The sequence below is a fragment of the Anopheles coluzzii genome, chromosome 2 (assembly GCF_943734685.1).
Source record: "Anopheles coluzzii chromosome 2, AcolN3, whole genome shotgun sequence".
Classification (NCBI taxonomy): domain Eukaryota; kingdom Metazoa; phylum Arthropoda; class Insecta; order Diptera; family Culicidae; genus Anopheles; species Anopheles coluzzii.
Window position 1 is genome coordinate 25,913,913 of NC_064670.1, and position 22,679 is coordinate 25,936,591.

Sequence of the window (22,679 nt, forward strand, 5' to 3'; positions counted from 1 at the left end):
TGGGTAGTCGAATCGTGCTAGGATTCATTTTTTGTCAACTTCACTGTACACAACACTACTCTGATAGGACGTACGCGTTGTCGTAAGCGCGTTTTGTGTCTTGCCGACTGGGCAGGTAGAAGCCAAATTGCCACCGACACACCGCACGTACGATGGATGCAGGGTAAGCAAGGATCATCGAGTTAAGCCGCGCTTACACACATAGAGGAAGCTGATAAAGCGATAAAGTTCCCTTTGCCGAATCGAGAGCGCAAAGTGAACGGTTCCGGCTTGTGGTGTGGCCCGTGCTATCGACGACCAACCTTCTCACCAGCACACTATCAACGGTAACACTGAACATAGCGATAGCAAAGGTACGGTGGCGATAGCCGTCGCGTTCTGCTATCGCTCCCAAAACGAAGCGACGCATCGCATCATATCAGTCGCGGGCGGGTCACGGGCTGAGATTTCACTCCGGGCCGGCTGATAAGGCCACGCGGCGGTGATTGAAAGCGGTACGAACCGACCGTCCTCGAGATGTGATTAGTTTAAAACGCACGAATGATTGATCGGAAATTGAGTTGATAGCATAAGAGGCCGGAGACATATCGGGCAGGAGACAAATTGACAAAGTGCTTCAGCTCGGCTCGAGTGGTTGTGGTAGTTGACAAGTATTTTGCTGTTGGAGTTACAGAACATCCTACAAGATTCTAAATATGTACCTAACCTCAAAACGACATCTGGTGCTAGATATCGGGAAAGATAAGATCACCTTGAGCTTGGTTGTAGTTACAACCGATCGACTCCCTATCCTAACAGCGGGCTAATCAAGCAGTTTCTCCAGCAAAACCATGGCCTACGCTCTTGAGCTTCGCTTAACAAAGGGCTGCAAGTGCATTCGTTATCATCTGCCGCCATTAAATCCCGCGGCATTCCAAGATTGCTTTAACAGTACAGGATCAGATCAAGCATCATACCAACGCAATCGTGTAATAATAGTCCACTATTAATGGCAGGTGATTCGCATGTACTCGAACGAATTGCATCCCTGTATTGTTCGCGGCTAGGTCAAAAAGAGGGTGAGCTGGGGAATGGAATACAACTTTCAACCCGAAGTGCAAGGTGCCATCTCGGGCTGAAGTCCTCGCAGGCAATAAAACGGGTTAAAACTATCAATCAAACCACTAAACATCGAGTGGTGACAGTGAGCCGGACGCCGTCCGATAACCGACTTATAAAGACGTCACCAGAAGAACATTCATTGTTGGAGCGGTGCACCTTCTCGTTACATACTGATTGACACACTGTAGTAGAACATAACAGCCCAGCAGTGTGGCTGGTTTCAGGGTGAAGACCAAGGTGGCGCCAGATAATTTCCGCTCAAGCCAGAGACCGAGCCAGTGGTGTTGGTTGTGGAACTGTAGAAATGCTGCCGCTCAGCCAAGTGTTTGCGCGTTCCGTGTGGTGTGTCGTTGGGATGGCGTTCGTTACGCTCGGTGCGCTAGACGTGCGCGAGGGCTCCTCCTGCACGCAGCTGGACTTTGATGAGGCAACAGTGTCCTCACTGCGCAAGTGTGAATACATGCAGGAGTTTGTTGCGAAGCGGTACGACGAGTCGGACCATTTCGAACCGTACCGGACGGACGCGGTGTACTATCTGTCCCATCGCTGGCAGGGACTAACGTGCGGGGAAACTGTGAATACGTACGCGTTTAATGCCGAAACGGAGCTGCGCATGGCTTACAATCTTGTGTTTGACAGTGGCGCCATGCTCGAGGTGCGTGTGTATGACGAGGAGCATACGGATCCAGACAACAAGCCGACGCTGGTGGAGTACTGGAGCACTAAGGTTTCGACCGATGGATGGGGATACTTTCGCGAGAAGCTTAACAAAACGGTGAAACAAGCTCGGGTAAGGTTGTGAGCGTGAAGGAACGGCCTTAGGAGTCGATGGTTAATTTATTTTGTTAATTTAGATTCAAATTGAAGCCAACATCAACGCCGGAAGCGACTTGGCCATTGAGTATCTGACCATATTTAACTACGAGGTAGAAACGGAAGAGTGTAGTACGATTGATGAGTTCTCAACGACAACTGGCGTGCCGCCGTCAACTACAAGCACGGTGACAATGCCAGCGACAACAACCACTCAACAACCTGACACAACTTCCCCGGTCCAGACAACGACGTCCGCTGCGTTATCAACTGATGACGTCGAAGCAGCAACCACAACTACAACGGAAGTCAGCGAAGAGCTGACGACAAGCTCGTTAGAACAAACAACAACAACGACTGTTGCTACTACTACTACCACCACAGTTGAACCAACAACAACCACCACCAATAATCCTCGTGATGACAGCTCCTTGCAACCGACCACCAGCACCACTGAACAACACAACAGCAACTCACCAACAACTTCCAGCGCACAGACGACGGGCGGCACAACGACGACGACGTTTTTCGCCACTACACAGAACCCTCCTGCTAGCTACGAAACAATCAGCCCGAAACAGTGGCTCTGGATTACGTTGACAGCACTGTTTGCGGTGCTGTTCGTGCTGGCTGCCAGTGCTGCCCTCTATCTGTGCTTCATGAACCAACACCTGGAGCGGATCAGCAACCGCCTGCTAGATGAAATGGGTCGCCATCCTTACAAGAAGTGATTCACAACAAAGCATTGGAGGTGCTGCGTTGCGCGTATCTCTTATCGGATCTGATAGACTGTGTCTAGGTTAAGGAAGATGTGGATGAGTTTGAATAAAAAGTTTAAATAACAAAAGTATTAACAGTGTAAATGAGACGTTGAGGTACTAACGAATGTGCTATTTTTGTTTGGGGAGTTTTTATTCATTATTGAACGGAGAGACAACGTATGCCGTAAGAAATCATTCTTTAGTAGAAGTTATGGTAACCATGCTCTAACGGAAGCCACTTGTCGGGGGGGGGGGGTTTGTAGAGTTAGTAAATAGTAAGGTTGGTGTAGAAGTCGAAGAACGTTTCTGGGCGTCACGAAAGTTTGGAGCATCAAGAACTGAAACACATCAAGAACACAACATTGGTGGTATACAAACTTTTTAGTGATTTCTTGATTTCTTTTTTTTCGGATCATAGTAGAACATCAGCATTTTTGACACTTTTCGGCCCTGTAGAGTATTTGACTAAGTAATATCCCAAGGATTAAAAGTAATGCGATAGATCTGAAAAGGTAATGAGTAAGGATTCCCATATGAACTGAAGTCAAGAGATGTCGGAGGCCGTTTGTTCACTTGTAACCCACAGCTTCTACTACTCCTGCAAAAACGTACAAAGAAACACTGAAATTGGATGTTCTAAAGATGCAAAAAGTATTGGAAGACGAAGAAAAAAGTGTCAAAGTTTGTCGAAAAGAGCTTGTTAACATTCTTAAGAATATACCTAATATAAACAAAATCAACACGACAACTCGGCTATAATGTGGCTTTATTATCTCTAAAGAATCGTACATGTAGTAATAGAACCTTTGCAATGTACACTGTCCACCGCCGGCACTGCTCGCCCCGCCTCCCAGCCGGTGGGTTTAAGATATGCGCTTCAAAAACCGTTAACACTATAAGGCACATGGAAAACCAAAAAGAAAAAAAAACAATTATAACCGTCTACATAACCGTCTAGGGTCTAGGGAGTATTTGCTGACATCTACTGTCCGTACTGGCGGGCCGCGGTCTGTTTCACGCTCGCGCTCAGTACGGATTAACGGCGGCCAGCCCAACGCGCCCGCTGCTGCGCGAAACTGGCGGCGGCCGCGGTTCCGCATAGCTGTGCCGGTAGCCCTTCACCAGGCTGGTCAAGCTTTTGGCCGGCATCATGCGCCGTCCCGCACCGTGGCCCTCCCGGTCCAGTCCCGGGTACCGCTCCTCCGGTGCCAGCTCCCGATAGCCACCGGGGCGGTCACCGATCGCGGCCGGGCCGTTGGTGCCGCTCGTTAAGCTACCGTTCGAGCGGGGATGCCCCCGCGGTGGTGGCAGCTCCTCGTCCGAGCTCCAGCCATTGCTGTCGTGCGAGCTGACGTCACGGGCCGGTTCGAGCGAGCCACGGCGCGCGACGGGCGCTACGTGCTCAACGGCCCGCTTGCTGTGCAGCAGCCGCTCCCGCTCCAGCCGCTCCTGCTCGAGCCGCTCCTGCTCGTGCCGTTCGCGCTCCATCTGCTGGAACTTTTCCTTGGCCGTCTGGAACCGATCCTTCGGCGAGATGCGGTGCATGGTCGACTCGGGCGAGCTGGTGCGTATTTCGACCGACTTTTTGCGCGGTTCCTGCTGCTTCCACGTGTCCACTTGCGGTGCTGCCGGGCCCGTTGGTGGGCCGTGTTTGGCCGCATCATCCCGATGGTAGCGCGTTCGCAGGCCGGACGGTTGCTCCGGTGCGTCCCCGTACCCGGTCACCATTTCCTGCCGCCAGCGTTCCTCGTACTTGTCCGCCAGCTTGTAGCCGGTTCGTTTCGGCACTTCCAGGTCGCGGGCGCTCGGGTAGGCTCGCCGTTCCTCGCGGTACGCGCCCGGTTCGTCGTGCGGATCGTTCGCCCGGTACAGTGGCCGCCGTTCCACGCTGTCGGTCGGGTCGTCGTACCGCATCCGGTCGGACTTGTGGACGGGCGACGAGCGACGATGGTACGCCTCCCGCTCGACCTTGAAATCCTCCCGCCGCTCGCCGAAATGATCCTGGGCGCCGGTGTACTTGCTACCGCCCGACCGTCCCAACACTGGCAGCCGCTCCGGCGAGTAGTCCCGATAGTCCTCCCGCCCATCGGCGTACCGTCCATCGGCCAGCGGGTAGCTCGGACCGCGCCGGTCACCATACTCCTTGCCGCGGTACTTCTGCCGATCGGTCAAGCTGTCCCGGTAGCGCTCCGGCTCGTACTCCTCCTCGAAGTAGCGGCGCGTCTGCTCCGGTGGCGCCGGTTTGCCGTACTCGAACTCATCCTCCTCCCGCTCGTGAGCCGGCGGATATCGGCCACCTCTACGCCCACCGTCCCGCTCGTCCCCGTACTTGCCGTCCTCGATGGTGATCTTCTTCTTGCGCTCCTCCAGCCCGTACCCGGGCGCGTCCGGTTTGTACGCGTTGCGGTAGCGCGGCGTGTGGTTGGTGATGATCGGTTTCACCTCCTCCTCGCGCGAGTTGACCGACCCTTGCAGGCTGCGATCTTCCTCGCGGCTCGAGGAACGGCCGTGCCGCGCCCGGCTCGGCTCGTCGCGCACGTTCGGGTACAGGTAGGTCGTGGTGGGCGGTGCCGCCTCCCGGTACTTGCTCATGCGTGTCACGGGCTGATCGTCCAGGTAGCGGTCCACCGGCCGGCCGCCGGCATGATGGGGATGATGATGCAGCGAGCTGCCATTCAGCGCCGGTTCCTGATCGTTTACCCACTCGTCCTCTGTTTGTGGGCAAGAGAGAGAGAGAGAGAGAGAGAGAGAGAGAGAGAAGGAAAGAAAAACACACATGACGCATTAGCAATGCAATTGCAGCTTAAGCACGTGAGGTTTGAAGGTTCATCGCGTTCCGCTCCCGGATTCAGCTCGTTTTGATTGTTTTTATTGCCTCCTTCCCCCCCCCCCCCTCCCCCCAGCCTCCACTCATCTCATTTGCTTCGTTTTTATTGTGTTTTGTGGGGCGGCAAAATTGCATCATTAGAAAGTGTTGCGCATGGCTGCAACGCTGCAGCCGGAATTGACTAAACGATTTGACACAAATGGCTCGCGTGTTCATGATGCAAAAAAAAAACCGGTAGTAACAGACGATGCGCATTGCCCTTCGCCCTTCGCTCAGCGGTGACCGCCGTTCCCCTACTGGAAAGGCAAACAAATTGATCTTACCATCATCAGCCTTCCACGGGCCCGAAAAACTACAAACAAAAAAAAAACAAAACCCCTGCAGACGTACTGCAGTGAAAGTTCAAGCGACAGTAATCGCATCACGAGCTGCGCCCGGTTTGACTTGTTTTGTCTTTCTGCGTATGTTTGTGCGCCCCAACCTGTACGAGGGATGGTGCTGCAGCTGTGGAAGATGCACAACCGAGGCGCGAAGGGGCAGAGGGTTTTGCATGCTAAACCATAGCAGAGCGCAGGGAAACCAGCCACATCAATCTCTAATTAATTAACCCCGTGAGAAAGCTGGCTTAACACGTTTGCATGGGGTGTAATTCGCGCAATTATTCACCCCGCGCGGCAGCTGCCGGCATAAATCAACCGAGAGAGTGTATGTGCGTGGTGCAAGGTGCGAATGAACCCATCAAGGAACCTCCCTTGTGTCCGCTTACTTACCACTGGAGCTTTGCGGCTCGTGCCGTTCCGGGCTGGGGGCCAGATCGGACCCGATCCCGGACGATCCGCGGGACGATACGCCGTGCTTCTGGTTGACGCCCGCCGACGGTGTGATCGATCCGGTCAAACATCCGTTGCGGAAACTATACCAGAGAAAGCGAGAGAGCAAGAGAGAGAGGACAGTTAAACGATAATGTTCTTAGGAGGAATGGTACAACGCATTGATTCTTACCGTCGTGCCGCAGCATCGCTGACACCGTGCACCGGTTCCTTCTTGTGCTCCGGGTCCTTCGCGGGCAGCAGCAGCGGCACACCGCCGCTCAGCTTCTCCCGCAGCTCGGCCGCCAGCGAATCGTACAGCTTGGACTGGCTGATCAGCGGCGACACTGGCCCGCCGGACGTCGGCGAGTGCTGCTGCTCCTCGGAGCACTCCGACTCGCGGGTGCTGGCCGTGCCCGTGTCGCTGCCGTGCGACGAGTCCGGGAAGCGGCGCGGCGACTCGAACCGGCGCGGCATCCGCTTGCGCCCCTGCGCACCATCGCCGATCGGGACCGGGCCGGCGGCGGCACCGTTACCGCACGGGCCACCGGTTAGCTGGGCCGCCAAACCGAGCCTGAAAGTGAAATGAATTGTGGTTGGTTTTTTTTATTATTTTTTTATTTCGGTTGTGACATTCCCGGTGAGCGTGAAAGGTTCCGCAAAGGGCGACTCGTCGCGTTTTGCTCATTTCGCTTCGTATTTGTGGGCCGGTTGTTGTGGGAAGCCCGCGGGCGATACTTAAGACGGCAATGCTTTCTTAGCGCACCCTTAACGAGATCTTCAGCTCTTTTTTTTTGTCGGCGATGATACGGATAGAGGGGCGGGCAGGATGGGGTCTCCCGAAAAATGTGAAAGTAAACAGTCGGCTCGATCAAGTGTCAAAACCGCACGCATCGAGGCGCGTCTTCCCGTCGCCGCGCGCGCAAAATCATCCCCAAACAACAGCAAGAGGACCCGCGGGGGGAAGGGAACGCTGTCAGGGGGTCGGGCTCGGTACCTGTGTGTGTGAGAAATTTCACCCTTTTTCGGCCGGATATTTGGAGGATGATTAATATTGCTCGCACCGCTCTCGGGACCGCTCTTTAGTTGGAGTGATCGGTTGAGAAGCTGCTGGGCTCGTTTTTTTTGTTACAAAAACATTCCAATGGGAATGGGGCCTTGTCATGGCAATAAATTGATGAAGCTCATACTCGGCACAGTCGCTCGCATCTTTGACATATAGCAAGCGCGGCCCGTGGAATCGAAAGCTGGCCCGCTGCTGACTCACGGTTCAATTTAGTGCAAAACGGTTGCCACACACACACACACTTGAGCCCGCTTGAGCATGGTGCAAGCTGTTCGATACGCCAGCCGTTGACATCTAGGCCAGCAGACAACGCGGCGGCACTTTTTTTCGATTTCCTAACCCATCCCAAACACGGGCGTTTTGATTGAGAAACGCGACACGACAGAAGGAACGGGCACAGGTGGCGACGAACCCCCGTGCCGTTGGTCGCCGATTGATCTTTGTGCAGCATAAATCGCAGATGGATTGGTCGGTATGGTATGGGCCCGGTTTTGTCTTGTGGGGGCGAGAAGAGGGCCCGGCTGGGGAAGGCAGCAGCAGTACCTGTTGACCTAAATTAGCGGACAGCGCAGCCACCGCCATGTGGACAAACAAGCAGCGGTCGCAAGCCGCAACAGTAACCTCCTCGCTGTCATAGCTTTCAACGAGCTCGAGACTCTGTGTGTGTGTGTGTGTGTGTGTGTGTGTGTGTGTGTGTGTGTGTGTGTGTGTGTGTGTGTGTGAGTGATTGTGGGACAGATTCACTTTCCTCTCGAAGGCCCGCAGCCGTGGTTGCCTTTTGCGACGCCCTTTTTGCACTGCGCCAGGCGACGCTGGGAAGGAAAAAGTTTCAAGCACAGCAAGTGAATAGCTCGCGCAAAGCACTGCTCGGGCTGGGGCCGGAAATGGAACCAAACCCACCTAAAAGGGGAGACCGGACGGGGAGAGTGGGAAGCGCGAGCACACCACAAGAAGAAAGAACGGGTGAGAGCGCTGAAGAAGAAAATGGAAAGTGATAGTTGATCGGTGTGCTCGCACGCGCCCGGTTCGGTTCAGCATAGGCGCGCAGGGGTTTTTGCTTTTGAATTGCCTAGCTGCTCCGACCAAAACGGGGCTGCCCCCCCATGTGCTGGAATGTGCGATCGCATCTTGGCTTTCCGTTTTAGCCGTGTTTTTTTGTTTTGTTTTTGCTCAATGGCTACACCCGCCGGGCATGGCGCAATTGATAAAATCTCTCGTCAATGAAAAGTGCGACCGTCCATGCTTGTGTAAGTGAGCGTGTGAGTGGATTAAATGTTCGTGATCGTCGTGGTAAGACAGCACAAAACGCAACACTCACTCACTGTCTCCTGTGGTAGAGGCGCGTGGTGTACAAGGACACTGGTGCTGAAAAAAAAACATGAAATAACCGCTACACGCTATGCCTCCGCTTTCGTTCTGAAATATTTCATTGCGCAATTCTTGATGGAGCACGCGGCCACGGTTCCGATGCCGCCTTATACTGGGGACTTGAAATCCGAACCATAATCGCTACGCACATTCCAACCACACACGCACAGCCGCTGTCGATGCAATAATGATGCTAATTCGAAAAACAAAAGCAAACAAAAAAACGGTGACCCACCACGACTGACGGACTTGACGGTGTTTCGATCGGATCTGGCGGGCTGTAAAGTTTGAGGCTTGGCTTGAGCAGTGCTAACAGAGCAAACGAGCCCTTCTCGCCGAGCGGCTTACAAAATGAAAGACTTCAACGCGCGCGGGCAGACGACGAACGCACCCGCAAATCAAAATTCCAGCTTTTGCAACCATTTGGTGTCCGGTGCGGTGGTTTTGAAGGCACGACACACGTCCCACTAGCTACCTAGCAAGCATATTTAATAAAGTTTGCACACACGTGTCCAGGGAGCAGGGTCACATATCCGTTTGCTTCGTACGCGCCATGCGCAAAAATGAGACTTTTTGCAACTCCCAATACCAAACAAATAACGACACGACCGCCATCCGGCAAACGGTCTTCAACTTTCCATCGAGCAACACACACAAAAAAAACAGAAAAAAGCAAAGTCACTTCGGTAGCGAATTCGTAAGCATCGCAGTTTATAGTTTGATTTACATTCCGCCGTTTTTCGCGCACCAAACGCCAATCGGTTTCAGGGAAGGTCCGAAGCTGGCCCGCCGAAGAAAGTGAAACCGTTGAACTTTGTACCCTCCCGTTCGGCGGCCGCTGTTTTAGTCGCGGGCGGTGTTTTGTGGTGATTGATCTGAAACGCTCATTCCACACACGCACAAACACACATACACAGCCTTTTTTTGGCAGATTGGTAGGAAGTGAGCTGAGGCGAGATGCAATGAAAAGGCAGATAAATTTCCGAAATTTAACCAACGTTTAATTACGCGAGTCGGCGGCGGCCACTCTCGCCCTGGCACGTGAAGGAAGAGAAAGTGCACCGGGGGAGGGGAGGGGCAATAAGATAGCAAATAGAAATAATTTCCCGCGTGAAATCGATACGATAATATTTTAGCAAGCCGCCGCCAACGGTGAGAGCCAACGGAAGAAAAGGGAGAAGAGGATTTTAGTTAAATTTGTAGAAATTTTGTTTCCATGCTAATGGATGGATTTGTTCGCATTTGCCCTATCGTACGCATGCGTGTGATTGAATGAAAGTGTTTGCTCCCAATTCTGCTCGGCACAAAGTTATCTTTACCGCATTTTGTTTTTGTTTTTTTTTTTTTTTCTTTTTTTTTTTTTTTTTTTTTGTAGTGTTGTGTGTTGTCTGTGTGTTCCCCTTTTTGTGTAATATATTCCCGCAGCTCTCCCGCAAACTATTGAAATAAATCTTCATTACCAGCTTTCTGCCATTTTCACTCCTCTTTTTTTGGTTTTCTTTTTTGTCCAATACCGGCCCGAAAGAAGGTTATGTATGAACTCCGCCACCCCTGCCAAGTGAACCCATCCCAACTGTCAACCCGATCGCGCCACTTAACCCCGATCAAATTCGATCGTGCAGCAGTAAAGCGGTCCAGTAAGCAAACACTTTTACAGCGGAAAGGCAATGTCCGTTCACTTTTTCTACACACATATGAACGCACGATGAAACAATAAACCCCTCTCGCCGTGGTGGAGTTAAATCGCGGCTCACGATTTCCGATTCCCGAATGGTTTTGTTGTTTTTTTGGGGGGGAGGGCGTCTTTCCACCACGACGTTAGCATAGGAGAGGGTTCAATGCGATCGTGCACGATTGATCACGTGTTTGTCGATCACAGTCGAGTGCCACACGAGCGTGTGGTTGTTATACAAGCACCGGGCGGGTAATAATTATTTGTGTACAGTGGGTACACGCCCTCCCGCCTAATGTGAACTTGAGCGAAAGATTCTTGCATTTCGTGCAAATGTTTGAAATTTTCGTGCCTCGAGACAGCACATGCGGCGAGGTTTTATCAAGAACAAAGCCAAGCGGGACCACGGGCACGGATTGGAACATGTTCTGTTCTGGTTTTTCTAAGTGTTGCCGTTTTCTAAGCTCCATCATCTTTCCCGGCCAAAACCAATCTGTCGGCATCGCACAAAACGATCGCACTGTAGCTGACCTCAATCCAACGTGGAAAGCGTTGGATAAGGCCACATCTTCGGGGGCGTGCAATAGCCGTTAATGCAGCCCTCCCCCCCAGGTGCAGTGGTCCCGCAAAACCACCAACGCAAAAAGGGGGAGAGAAGGTTGAGAGGTTAGCAGTTCACCAAAACAAGAGCATGAACGGTTTCTCAATCCATCAACTCGCGGCAATAATTACAATGCGCTAAGTGTGAGGAGCGGCAAGCGCCACAAGCGCTCGGTTGCAGCTGGGAAACAGCTTGTGCAGCTGCTGCCACTGGTGGCGGGAAAATGCAAAAAACATGAACACGAAATAAAACGCTACGAAATGCTGCTGGGTGCTGCATTCAATTCATCAAGGAAGGTTTTTCCTGCCCCCGCCCCCTCCCCACCCCTCTGGGTAAGGGCCATACTAATAAGGCGGGGTGAGATGTGAAATAGTTTTCGTTTCTTTATCATCATCCGCCCCATTCCGGGTGCCGGGTGGATGACAGATATCATCAGCGAAGGGGGAGCAAAAGATAGAGCGGGTCGTGGTAATTTGTAATGCGATCATTTCGAGATAAATTCGAGATGAAAACGACGCACTCCAACTGTAGTGCAGCTATTGTGATGGTTGTTTCTTCACTCCGTACGCTCATCGTCAAGGTTTTGACCAAAAAGATCCGTCCGTATCCCCCCGTGCTGGTAAGTGTAGTTACCCTGCTCGGGGGTTTTTTGGAGCTGGCTTGGCATCTTATATTTAATGGATTTGTTCGTAACAATACTGCTCCACTACTCCACTAGCGCCATGGGAAATGGTGCAATCCCGCTTTAATTCGATCAAGATATGCTAATCTTTTGCCACACGGCGCAATAAGTAAGGCGTCCTCCTGGAAGCGCACCCATTAGCCAGCGGTGGCCCAAAGAGCCGCTTGTGCCAGATATTAGGGTTTCGGTGGTTGAGCTTTTATTTTGTCATTTTGAGGGTAATAAGCCCTTTTGGCTAATAGATTCTGACAAATCATTGGATTGGTTTTGGAGGATGAGCTTCAATGGCAATGATGTTTTGTCGCACTGCATGCGAATGCCGAACCTTGCGCTTGGAAACTGTTAATTCCCACCAGCTCAATGTCAAATGTACCAGTTCGGATTAATACCAAAATGACACCCTAACAGCCAAAACGCTCGTTAATAGCTCGTTAGTGGTGGCGCAAAACAAGCTACAAGGTATTCGGTTCACATTAAGCTGGTTCGATTACAGTATTGTAAGTAATTTAATGTAAGCTTTCTACCCGCACCGTTTCCAGTGCCGTTTGAGCAATGCAGTAGCGCAGAACAACAACTACTACTACTGGGAAGCGATGGAGCCCAAGTGGTTACTGTTGGCAGTGTTTTGTCTATTCTGCCAGGTGAGTGATTAGTGCGCTGGAATCGGCAGCTCAGCTGTAAACTGAATCTCGTTCCACGTGGTCAGAATTTGTCGTTAGGGTCGCTTACTACGGATGATGATGTCGCATCTAACGCGAACGATACGAAACAATGGAGAATATTGCAGGCACCCAGAGTAACAACGCCTAGCAGTGGGAGGATGACCACTACCACCAGAAGGACGGTAAGCTTTCGTGGAATGGTTCATCTCTCTATTGCCTTCATTTGAGTGTTTTCGCCATTTCTTAGCCTACTACGACGGTCGCTAAAGGCAAAACAACAGCGCGCTCCGCACAGGTAGCTTAAGAGTTGAAGAAATGTACGTTTTACTGGCAGACACATTGAAATACCTTTTATCCTTGTCCTTTATGTAGCCTTCTAACGCTGCCGGTAGAACATCGACCACTACGAAACGATCCGGTCAGGTAACACAACAAAATATGCCCTTGCTTGATTAAACGTTAAATGTTGTGTGTTTGTTCATATCCGCCGAGCAGCTTCTTGCAGGTCCTAAAGCACCAACTACAACATCACGAACTACTAAAACGGCTCTGGTATGTGTTGTTTTAATAATGTAACTAAACATTAATCGTAATGCTTTTTCATAAAAATCCCTCAAAACAAACTTCTACAGAGAGTTTCCAGCGGACCGAACGGCAAAGTTTCCACTACTACAGCCAAATCCATACAGGTACATGTTGCATCTTAAAATGGCCAATTTGAAGCTAAATGTATGATACGTTTTATCTCTCTCTCTGTCTATGTTGAATCCATAATTCCATATAGCCTCCAACAGTAAGTTGAAACTGTTTGAATGATGGATTCTGGTGTGTACAAGAATTGTTTTCGGTTCCCATTTTTACAGCTTCCTCCTATAGAGTCCCAGGGAGTAATTCTTGTAAGCTATGTTTGACAACTTTGGCTCTAGATAGATGAAGAACAGAAAACGATTCTAATACATTATTTTTGCAACAAAGTATTTACAAACTTTGTACAATTTGCAGGGCAGGACAACTACGAAACCACGTGGAATACCGCAGGTAGGTAGTCAGTTTGATCTGTGTTTTCTACTAAACGCGACTTCAACTGAAAGCTTTTCCTTTTGATTGCAGAAAATCCAACAAGGTCCTACGGTAAGTAAAGTACCATTATTTTTCCAACATCATTCTAATTGGATCCATCTATGAGTCCCTTAGACGCGTCCCGGTCGAACAACCACAACGCAACGGCCGCAGGTGCGAACGACCACTCCTCCAATTATGCTTCGCATGGTAAGTTTCCACCCTTCATTGTGCACCATTTGTACATTGCCTTACTTTTTATTGAGTTTTCCCTCAGCCTCCCCGACCGACGACGACATCGGTTTCGCCTTTGTCGCTCTTTGGGTATCAATTGTACTCGTTACCGTTCAGCTTTTTCAACGCTCAACCCACAACGACCGTAACCAGCAGCAACACAACCGACACGTCCAACACGACAACCACTGAGAATCCTGCCGTAAGCTCCAGCACAACCGAAACGACCAGCACGATAAGCACCACGTCGTCCACCAGCACGGTAGCACCGGGAGCGAACGCAACCACCACCACCGCCGCCGCCGCGGTGGAGTACGAAGAGGAGCCCCAAGAACAGCCAAACCCGCCCGAATATGACTACCCGGAGGAGCAGCACAATGCAACTACACCGGTGGTAACGACGGTGGCACCCGTCACGGAGTCACACAACAGTGTGTCCTCTACTGCCGGTCCGCACATGGTGCGGAAGCGCCGTAAAAAGGTCACCACGACCACACCCGGCCCTAGCCCGGGAATGATACGGATTCGGGTGCGCAGAAAGCGCACCACCGTTGCGCCAGCAGTCGACGCGCTTACGGAGAGCTCGAGCTGAGCCGATGCGTCCGGGAAATGTGGAAAAGGGGAAGCACACATGTATGTAACCGAAACTGCACAACGATAATAAATTTAACCATGCAAACGGAGTCAGCGGTCTCAGTGGTCGAGTGTGATCAGTCTTGCAATGCATTGGCGAGGAGGAAATGTGTTTGAAACTAGCAATAATCATTACGTACGGATGTCTACTATTTTTGGAACGCAACTTTTGCTCCTAAATGGCGTTGTCCTCAGGCGCTGCTTACTGTGCTACTCAAACTGTTCACTTGTAGCGATTGATGTGATTTGACAGTTAAATAACATGACATAAACGCTTTGACATGGGGCCGTTGGTTGGGAGCGAAACTCTTTCCGGGCGTTTCAATCTAGCATGAAAATTGTTGCTTTGCTTATGTCATTCGAGTAGTGTGTTAGCGTTGCTACTGGTTTTGTCGCTACCACTATTTGTCCCCGTAACCCGTTTCCAATCGTGCCCAAAACCACCCGATTACGTTACCCGGTCGCCTGTGCCTCAAAAGGATTTCCCCGTGAAGGAGACAAGAATGGGGCCATTGATTAGCGTTCATTAGCAAACGAAACCCCGGCCACGGCCCGTGCCCAAGCGCCAAGAACTGCACCTCGTCCTCGATACCTCAATACCTTGAGCCTCGAATCGAGAGGGACGAGATCGATAAAAGACGTTACGCAACACAGCCGTGCTGTGCGGTCGCACGTATCGAAGCCCAGAAGCCCATCGGGCTATCGACGAGACGAGCATCGGCCTCGGCATCCCGTGTCTTGCACCCCATCGACCCCATCTCGACCGTTCGATGCGCAAACGATTGCGCAACAGTTGTCACCATCCGAATAGCCGCCACCGCGAGCCGATCGGTGGCAAATGACAGACATTTTTCTTAACAAAACCGTTAACGCGCACACTACCGTGATGTAATCTGCCCGACCGATGACCGACTTGGGCATCTTCTCCCGGAGCGGGTTTATCGGTTAAGGGCCCGATTATTGCATGTTTTTTTTTTGCTTCTAAATGGTGCCGTTGTCACCAGCGCGACGAAATCGGTCACATTCCTCGATGGCCCGGGGTAAGTGGGCAAACCCATCTACACCTAGTTTTGCGAAACTGCCAACAAGCCCAGCGCAGTGAAAGTCACCATAAGGATCTGGCCTGCTGGCGTTGGGCAACTACTAATGGACTGTTTTTACGAGCCGAAGGCTTACATGGCAGCATCCACACACACACACACACACACCCAGATCGTACTGTGGTGAGCGGTAATTAGACAAAACTTGGTCCAAAACGGTAATTGCTCGACGTAAGCGAGCAGCGAGTGCTGCAGATCAGCAGATCACCGACCCGCGTCGAGTCAAACCACGACGCTTGGTGCTGGTGTACAGCATCACTCAAACGGCTCAAACCACTCAAACAGGTGGCTCAAACGCCTCGCCACGAGAAAGCAAACGCAACAAAAAAACGCTCTTTTAAGGCACGGCCGTTTACGCAGGCAAAACGCACCGAGACACAGCTGGCGAAGAGACACGCATAATGCAGGCGCATGTTCGTCGATCGTTTGATCGGTTGCCACCAATTGCATCGCATTTCATAATCCCACAGCTCCCCCATGTGCTCCACCAGATGGGAGGTGGGGAAGGCCGCTCCCAATACATACCGAAGCGGTCGAAAAAGAAAATGGTCCACACACACATACCCGCATTTCGCTGCTCAGGTTTGAGGTGACCAGATCAGACATTCCACTAAGCCCATTCTCTACCAGGGACCACTCCCCGACCGGCCGATGGCGAAAGATAGAGAGACAGAGAGAGAGAAAGCCTTAGAAAAAGAGAGCAATAAATCTTAAAATGGTCGTAAACGTCAAAATCGTCAGTTTCACTTTGGGGGGGCATAAAAGGCAACAAACAAAAAAAGAAGAAACAACAACCCGGTCAAAGATTGGCCTCCCAGTCCTCCATGTCTTACTAACACTTTTCCACTCCACCTTTCTTCTCTTTCGCCTCCTCTCTTTCTTGCTCCCTGTCTCAGAGTTTGCGAATCATTGGCCATTGCTATATCAAAGCCATTTCTCTAATTTTTCGCACCCAATTGCACCCAGCAAGACCCCTCATCCCGCCAAACCCAGTTTTACGTGTGAAACCGTCCACCAACACCGGCCGCGTTTGATTGAAGCGGTACGCCGACACCGCGCACACACTATCAACGATTAGCGCCCGACACTAATCCACCACGGTTTCAGCGCATTTTAATTACGCGGTGAGATAATTTTTCACCTGTACTTTGTATGTGTGTGTGTGTGTCGCACTTTCCTTTCCTTGGCGCTCCCCCAAAAAGGGGAGAGGCCTTTTACTACAGCGTCTAGTGTCGTTACACTTCCACCATCAGCAGGGCGAGCGAAAAATGCGTCAACGGTGTAATTTTGGGGATTTTTTCTTGTTTGGTGTTGAGGTTTGGACGCGTAACTGATGTGACGATATTTTACACGGCTTGTGCGTGGTTTTTTCTTTTTTCTTTATTTTACTCACTCACTACTTGCTAGTTGCTACAGCTAGTTGCTGTTAGTTACTCCTGCTTTACCTAATTATTTGCGTCTTTTTCGCAAAACCCCCCCGGGGAGGAGAGGAAAGACCCACCGTTAGTGCGCTCGCACGGTTATGCAACCCTCCGTCTGAACGGATCGGGCATTAGCCTGTGCGTGAAGCGGTTCGGTAATTATAGACATTTTTCGGGACCATTTCTTGCCCTACCCGCACAACTGGAACACTGAAACACTTCAAAACGGCTATCAATCAGTTGCGAAATGTGGTAACGGACACGATCGTAATCGTAGCAAACTAATGAAGAAAAAAAACACTTCTAGCGATCGCACCCCCCATGATCGCTAGAACCTTCCCATCGGAACCCCCCAAAAAGGGAGCATATTTTGACGGATTGTTTTAACACATCTTGGCCACTCCCCGGGGCACCGAAGATTTGTTGATTGCGATTATGTATGATCGCAGCTATGATTCTGGTACGATCATTCCCAACCGGGGAGGTGTAGTGAGTTGAGTGAAGCGTTTCGGGGTGAATTTTCATACCGTTAGCTGCAGCACCGAAATTTCTCCCATAAATTGCTCTATTATGCTCGGGTGGTGGTGGTGGGATAATATTTAAAACACCTTTAGAACAACTGCTGCACGCCGGTTTAAACAGAGAAGCGAGAAGAGCGCTCTTAATGCAGTGCTTAATGCTTTAAAGTACACAAAGCGGAGATTAAAGGGTGCAATTTACATCGATTGCAAGATGCTGTTGAAGATGAAAAAAAAAGTGATAAACTAATTCTAAAACACAGTATTAATGTATCGATTTCCGGGTGTTGTTTTTTTGTTGTCGGGAGATGAGATTGCCCCGGCAGTAGGGCACGACGGTACAGCAACAAACACGCGCCTTCAATCTGACGTCGATCGAATCTGGATCAAGCCTCCAGCCACAGACCCGATTCGTCCTCTAACGGGAGTTTGTCGACATTCGTTACGCACGTCAGCCCAATAATACTGTTAGCTGTGTTGCTACGGGCAAGTGTTTTTTCACCTCCGAAGCAACAAATCAACCGCATTAGGACCGCGACGGGAGTAGCGAAGCAACGAAAACAACAAGCCCTCGGTCCCAAAAACTTCCTTCTCTGGAAGCAAATACATGGCAACAACTTCGCTCTTCTGCCTCTCTCTACAGTGTATGGGACGATCGACGGCAAACTAGCATAACCAGCCCGCTGCTCGACTCGACTGACTTCCTTCTCCATTACGTTCATTATTTATTTCGTATGTAAAACACGGTCGCCAAACCGGCCCACCCTGTGCCACACTAACGGCGCGACAAACGACGACGACTACTGTGTAACTTACCGTGCTTCCAGTTCGGTGAATCGTTTCTGGTTTTCCGGTCTGTTGATCAGCACCTGCAGCTGGTCGTGCAGGGCCTGGGCGGTCAGCTCCGAGTCGCAGCGGTAGGCGTGCACGTGCAGCGGACACTTGGTGGCCGGATTGTACAGCAGCAGCGTGCAGGCGACAATGTCTTCCGTCTGCACCGAGCAGGTGATCGCTCCGTGCGGAATAAAGTGTTTGGCCGAGCCCTGTCAATGGGAATGGTAAAGTAAGCAACGCAGCCGTTTTGTAGGTTGGTTGCAGCGCGTGGGTGACGCGCAAACACCATGCTAAGCACACTGCTGTGGTGCACCGCCCTACCTGTACAATTTTCAATCCTTTGTGCGAAACCTGCAGCGTAACCTTCAGCGGTTCCTGTTCCTTCGACTTTTCCACCATGCGCGGTATCATCGGCAGCAGGGTGCGGGTACCGCGCAGCGCCTTCGCCTCCTGGGCGCCGAGAAACCAGACGTAGTAGGATGCTTTCTGCACATCCTTGCGCAGGCGGAGCGCCATCCTGTGTGGCAGTGTGTGATGCTTCGTTTGTTACGGGTTGCGACGGGGAAATAGGGCGGTGTTGATTGTTTGTTTGTTGTTTTTTACATCATCTGGTCATCCAACCTGTGGCGGAAAGAAGAAAAAAAAACGAAAAAATCGTACAATTAACGTGGTATTTATGATACTTTGTTTAGGTTAAATTAACCCTTAGAGTAATGATCTGAACAATGAACACTACAACCATTTTATCTTCAATTTTTACAAGACAGTAATGACAAAAAATGATGTTTAAGTATGATTTTTATAACATTTACTCAATCCAGGTGTACAGGGATGAGAGCTGTATGGGTCGGTCTCGTGGTACAGTCGTCAGGTCGTACGACTTAACAACATGGCCTTCGTGGGTTCAAGTCTATGGACCCCAATGGACCGTTTCCCCGTAGCACGGGTTGACTGTGTAACTCTAGATTGCCTGTATAGTAGGCCTGGGCATTTCGGTTCATTTTCATGAACGTGAACGTGTACTAGTTCTTTCATTTAGAGCAGGAGTCTCCAATCTACGGCCCTCGAGAGCCTATAATGTGGTGGTGGGAGCTCGGTATCAAACCTACCCGATTACGTGTTCGAAATCAATTCCGGAGTCGATTCCGATGCTGAAATCGAATTCCGATTCCGGAGCCGATTTCGGAATCACGTTCGACTCCACAATTGAAACCGACCTGGGCGTCGCCATTTGCTCCGATAACGAAATCAGCATTTACTCCAGAATTGGAATAAGCTCCGGAATTAGAATCAGTATTTGAATTGAAATAAAAAGATTCAGAAGTGAAATCAGTCCGGGAATCTCCATGAGAATTGATAGTTTCAAAGTAAGTTTGGATTTTTTGCTGCATCAATACGTTCAACCTCATTGCCTATTCTAAGGAGATGCCGAAACCGACTCTGATTTTGAGGCCGATTCAGATTCCGGAGCCGATTCCGTTTCCGGAACCAATTCCGGAGCCCACTACGATTCTGGGAACTGATTCCGGACCTACTATCCGAAATCGATTCCAGAAAACTTCGGAGCTAGCCGGAATCGATTCCTACGAAAACTTCATTTTTCCCATCACTACTATAATGCAGCCCGCGATGATTTTGCATTATCCTTTAATAGTAAATTATTTTGACAACTTTCATCGAAAATTTAATTTTTTAACTAATTCAAGGCGTAAATAATATAAAGATATTGACTACTGCCGATCTTAAGCTCTACAACTTGTATTTTTTATTTTTTGGGAAGTTTTATTCCATGAATAGGTTGTCGTGATCATTAATGAAAAAACTGGCGAAAGAACGAGGATAAAAGCAATACAAAATTTTGTTTTTTGGTGGTTTAAACATTCTGACACCAAAGCGGGAAAGACGGACACCTTGTTGTAGGGAAAGATGGACACCGAATTTATTGATTTTTTTACATCTTATATCAATTGGTGATGAATATATTTCTTCAAATAGCTTAAATAAGGGTATTTTAAAGATATAAACCATTACGCAACTAGAAAAAGTAATAAATAAGCGAGAAATGAAACACCAGTAAAAATAGTAGCCATTCCATAGTAGTAGCCATGCTATTACTCGCTCGACGCTGATGAGGCGCTTCACGAAATCCAATATCTTCTCACGACTTGGACAACTTTAAGCAATAAAAAGATGAGGCATTTATACGACATTGTTCAGGAATAGATGAGAAATTCTATTGGATTACAAAAATCAAATGTTGAATTTTGACATGGTGGAAAATGGATTAAACTGTTAACAAGTCCTCATGAATACTGGGGTCGTGGACTTTTTGCGGAGTAATTTCCTAAAAGGAAGTTCTAGACTGTTGTTCTGTAAGCTAGAGCAACGTCAGCGGTAAGTGCGCGATATATAAATAATGATTTAGATTCTGCATTCTACGATATATTACAAGCGCCGTTTACAACTCCTAAATTCATGGCTGAATGAATCGCCGTTGCAATAGACCAAGAATTGGTTTATAAACGTACCAGGACGTGGAAAGCGATAGAATTTGTTAAAATATTGTAAAACTCTTCACTTTCTAACCTTTTCTACAGGTGTCCATCTTACCCTTCATAGTGTCCATCTTTCCCATATCAGGTGTCCGTCTTACCCGAACATTTCAAAACTGCACGAAAAAAAACATGTTTTTCATTCATGAAAAAAACGCAAAAATCGATGGAAACTTAAAAATTTCAACACATTTTCTGATAAAACATGAGTGTAAGATAATGAATGCACATTTTCATGGTCGTTGCACTTATATATCCCTAGATTTTTACCATTTCCCTTAACGTGTCCGTCTTTACCTACCTTCCCCTACAAATTTTTAAATATTCACTTTTTCATTTGCTTGTCAAAACAAGATTAAAATGTTCCCATTAGCAAAAGGTAACATTAAAATGGTCCTCAACAAAGTTGTTTACGAAGCGATGTGGCCCGCGAACAGAAAAGTTTGGAGAGCCCTGATTTAGATGAACTGTCCTTGAATCGCAATCCATTCGTACATTTCAGTTGATGCACCACGAGCATTATTCGGCATTTTATTTCTTTTTGGAAACGTCCTAGTCATAAGGTTCACGTTCATATTTGTATTGGAGGAAATGAACGAACTGGCGTACTACGACGTTCTTTATTCCGACGGCTAGGTCATACTTGTTATGAACAACTCAGTACATTATAATTTATAAAGAGCTGAATGTCAACGTTATGAACATTAAATGAACGTAGGTTCTTCTGAACGGTTCTGGTTCTTAGGACACATCACTACTGTATACAGGCGGCATGTCCGCGTAGGACGGTACGCCAAGTAAAAGAAGGTGTGTGGAAGAAACCAATGATTCTATTAACACTTCAAACGCAGAACGAATGTTTAAATAGCCCGTATTATTCAGAAACAAAATCGAAAAAGAACCACCTTTTGGAGGATTGTTGTGATTTCGGAACAATGAGCCAATGGTGTACAAAACAAAAAGATCACCTTCATTATAGTGTTAAATTGAATCACGCGAGTTTAGTACTCGCTTCATCTCAATTAGGAATAATTTGTTTTGACAAACATTTCAGACTCGCTCTATTATTCCGCCTACAGACCTTGTTAGCAACAAACAGTGCACACATAATGAGCCCACTAAGTCTATTATCCAGCCCTAATCAAACCGAAATCAGCTCAGCTTAATTGTTTAGATCGAAACGATAGATCCTCCTTTTGGGTCACCGCGAATCAGATGCCACGTATCACACAGTCAGAACATATGCAACACTTGTGCCCTTCTCACCACGATGATACATATCTTCCACCTTAAAACCAAACCGCAATGGGCCTCCCAATCTGTAGCGCTCCACTAAATGCAGCTAGGTGCAACCTCTGGTGCACTCACACCGCTCGCACGGTACACCGAAAAACAATTAGGAAACCAGGTCCAGGTCACGCACCAAATCACCTCTCGTCACGGTTCCGGCAATTGTTGCGCGAGTTTTTTTTTCTTCTTTCTTCCTTTGCGGCCACCTCAACCCCCCTCTAAGGGAGCGGCACCTTCCTCGGTGTGCCGTTTAATTTGTCACCGGCAAAAAATTAAACACTCTGTTCTTCTGTGAGGGGGATTTTCTTCCTCTCACACGCCAAGGCACACGTTGGTTGGTGAGCGGCTGGTTAAAAGCGCGGTGATGCAATACAGAAACAACACAAGAACCATGTTTCTGTGACCTTTATTACCCGGGCGTACCGGTTGGAATTGTTCTCCGCTGAACCGTGCCCATCGTGAGCGTTCTTGAGCGGTTTTGCCTTCCGGCAGCCTCCGGCGGGCGACGCGAGTTATTGAAGGCTGCTTGCCACTAGACGCAACTGTTGCTCTAAAATGTGCAAAAGAATTCGTTCCCAAGCGTCCATGCGTGTATGTGTGTCCGTCCCTCTAGTTCTTGTAAATGTTCCGTATTCTATTGTATGTTGTTGGCTCGCGCTTTTATTGCCACCAGTGC

The 22,679-nt window shown here is 49.4% G+C and overlaps 3 protein-coding genes across 3 annotated transcripts in view; 2 read left to right on the forward strand and 1 right to left on the reverse strand.

The window, feature by feature from the left end:
• The first annotated feature begins 1,249 nt into the window (after positions 1-1,249).
• LOC120950425 (uncharacterized) lies at positions 1,250-2,764 on the forward strand. The gene is made up of 2 exons (XM_040368429.2): positions 1,250-1,891; positions 1,956-2,764. The coding sequence occupies exons 1-2, from the start codon at positions 1,406-1,408 to the stop codon at positions 2,643-2,645; spliced, it is 1,176 nt and encodes a 391-aa protein (XP_040224363.2). The 5' UTR covers positions 1,250-1,405; the 3' UTR covers positions 2,646-2,764.
• Positions 2,765-3,424: 660 nt separating this feature from the next.
• The window catches only part of LOC120949508 (uncharacterized), a 33,472-nt gene continuing 14,217 nt past the window's right edge, over positions 3,425-22,679 (reverse strand). The window contains exons 2-6 of the mRNA XM_040366854.2: positions 18,483-18,782; positions 18,144-18,370; positions 6,505-6,885; positions 6,273-6,415; positions 3,425-5,386 (exon numbers count right to left, since the gene is read on the reverse strand). Of these exons, the coding sequence (XP_040222788.2) occupies positions 3,702-5,386; positions 6,273-6,415; positions 6,505-6,885; positions 18,144-18,370; positions 18,483-18,677 (2,631 nt within the window). The 5' untranslated portion in view covers positions 18,678-18,782 and the 3' untranslated portion in view covers positions 3,425-3,701. The remainder of the gene's footprint in view (positions 5,387-6,272; positions 6,416-6,504; positions 6,886-18,143; positions 18,371-18,482; positions 18,783-22,679) is intronic.
• On the forward strand, positions 13,537-14,342 carry LOC120949509 (integumentary mucin C.1-like). Its single transcript, XM_040366856.2, has 2 exons — positions 13,537-13,631; positions 13,699-14,342. The coding sequence occupies exons 1-2, from the start codon at positions 13,620-13,622 to the stop codon at positions 14,245-14,247; spliced, it is 561 nt and encodes a 186-aa protein (XP_040222790.2). The 5' UTR covers positions 13,537-13,619; the 3' UTR covers positions 14,248-14,342.

What these genes read in the sequence shown, in the direction of transcription:
- LOC120950425 (XM_040368429.2), top strand. Translation starts at nt 1,406, where the DNA reads ATGCTGCCGCTCAGCCAAGTGTTTGCGCGTTCCGTGTGGTGTGTCGTT. An exon ending in AAACGGTGAAACAAGCTCGG is followed by an intron (nt 1,892 to 1,955) that starts GTAAGGTTGTGA and finishes TTGTTAATTTAG; the next exon opens with ATTCAAATTGAAGCCAACAT.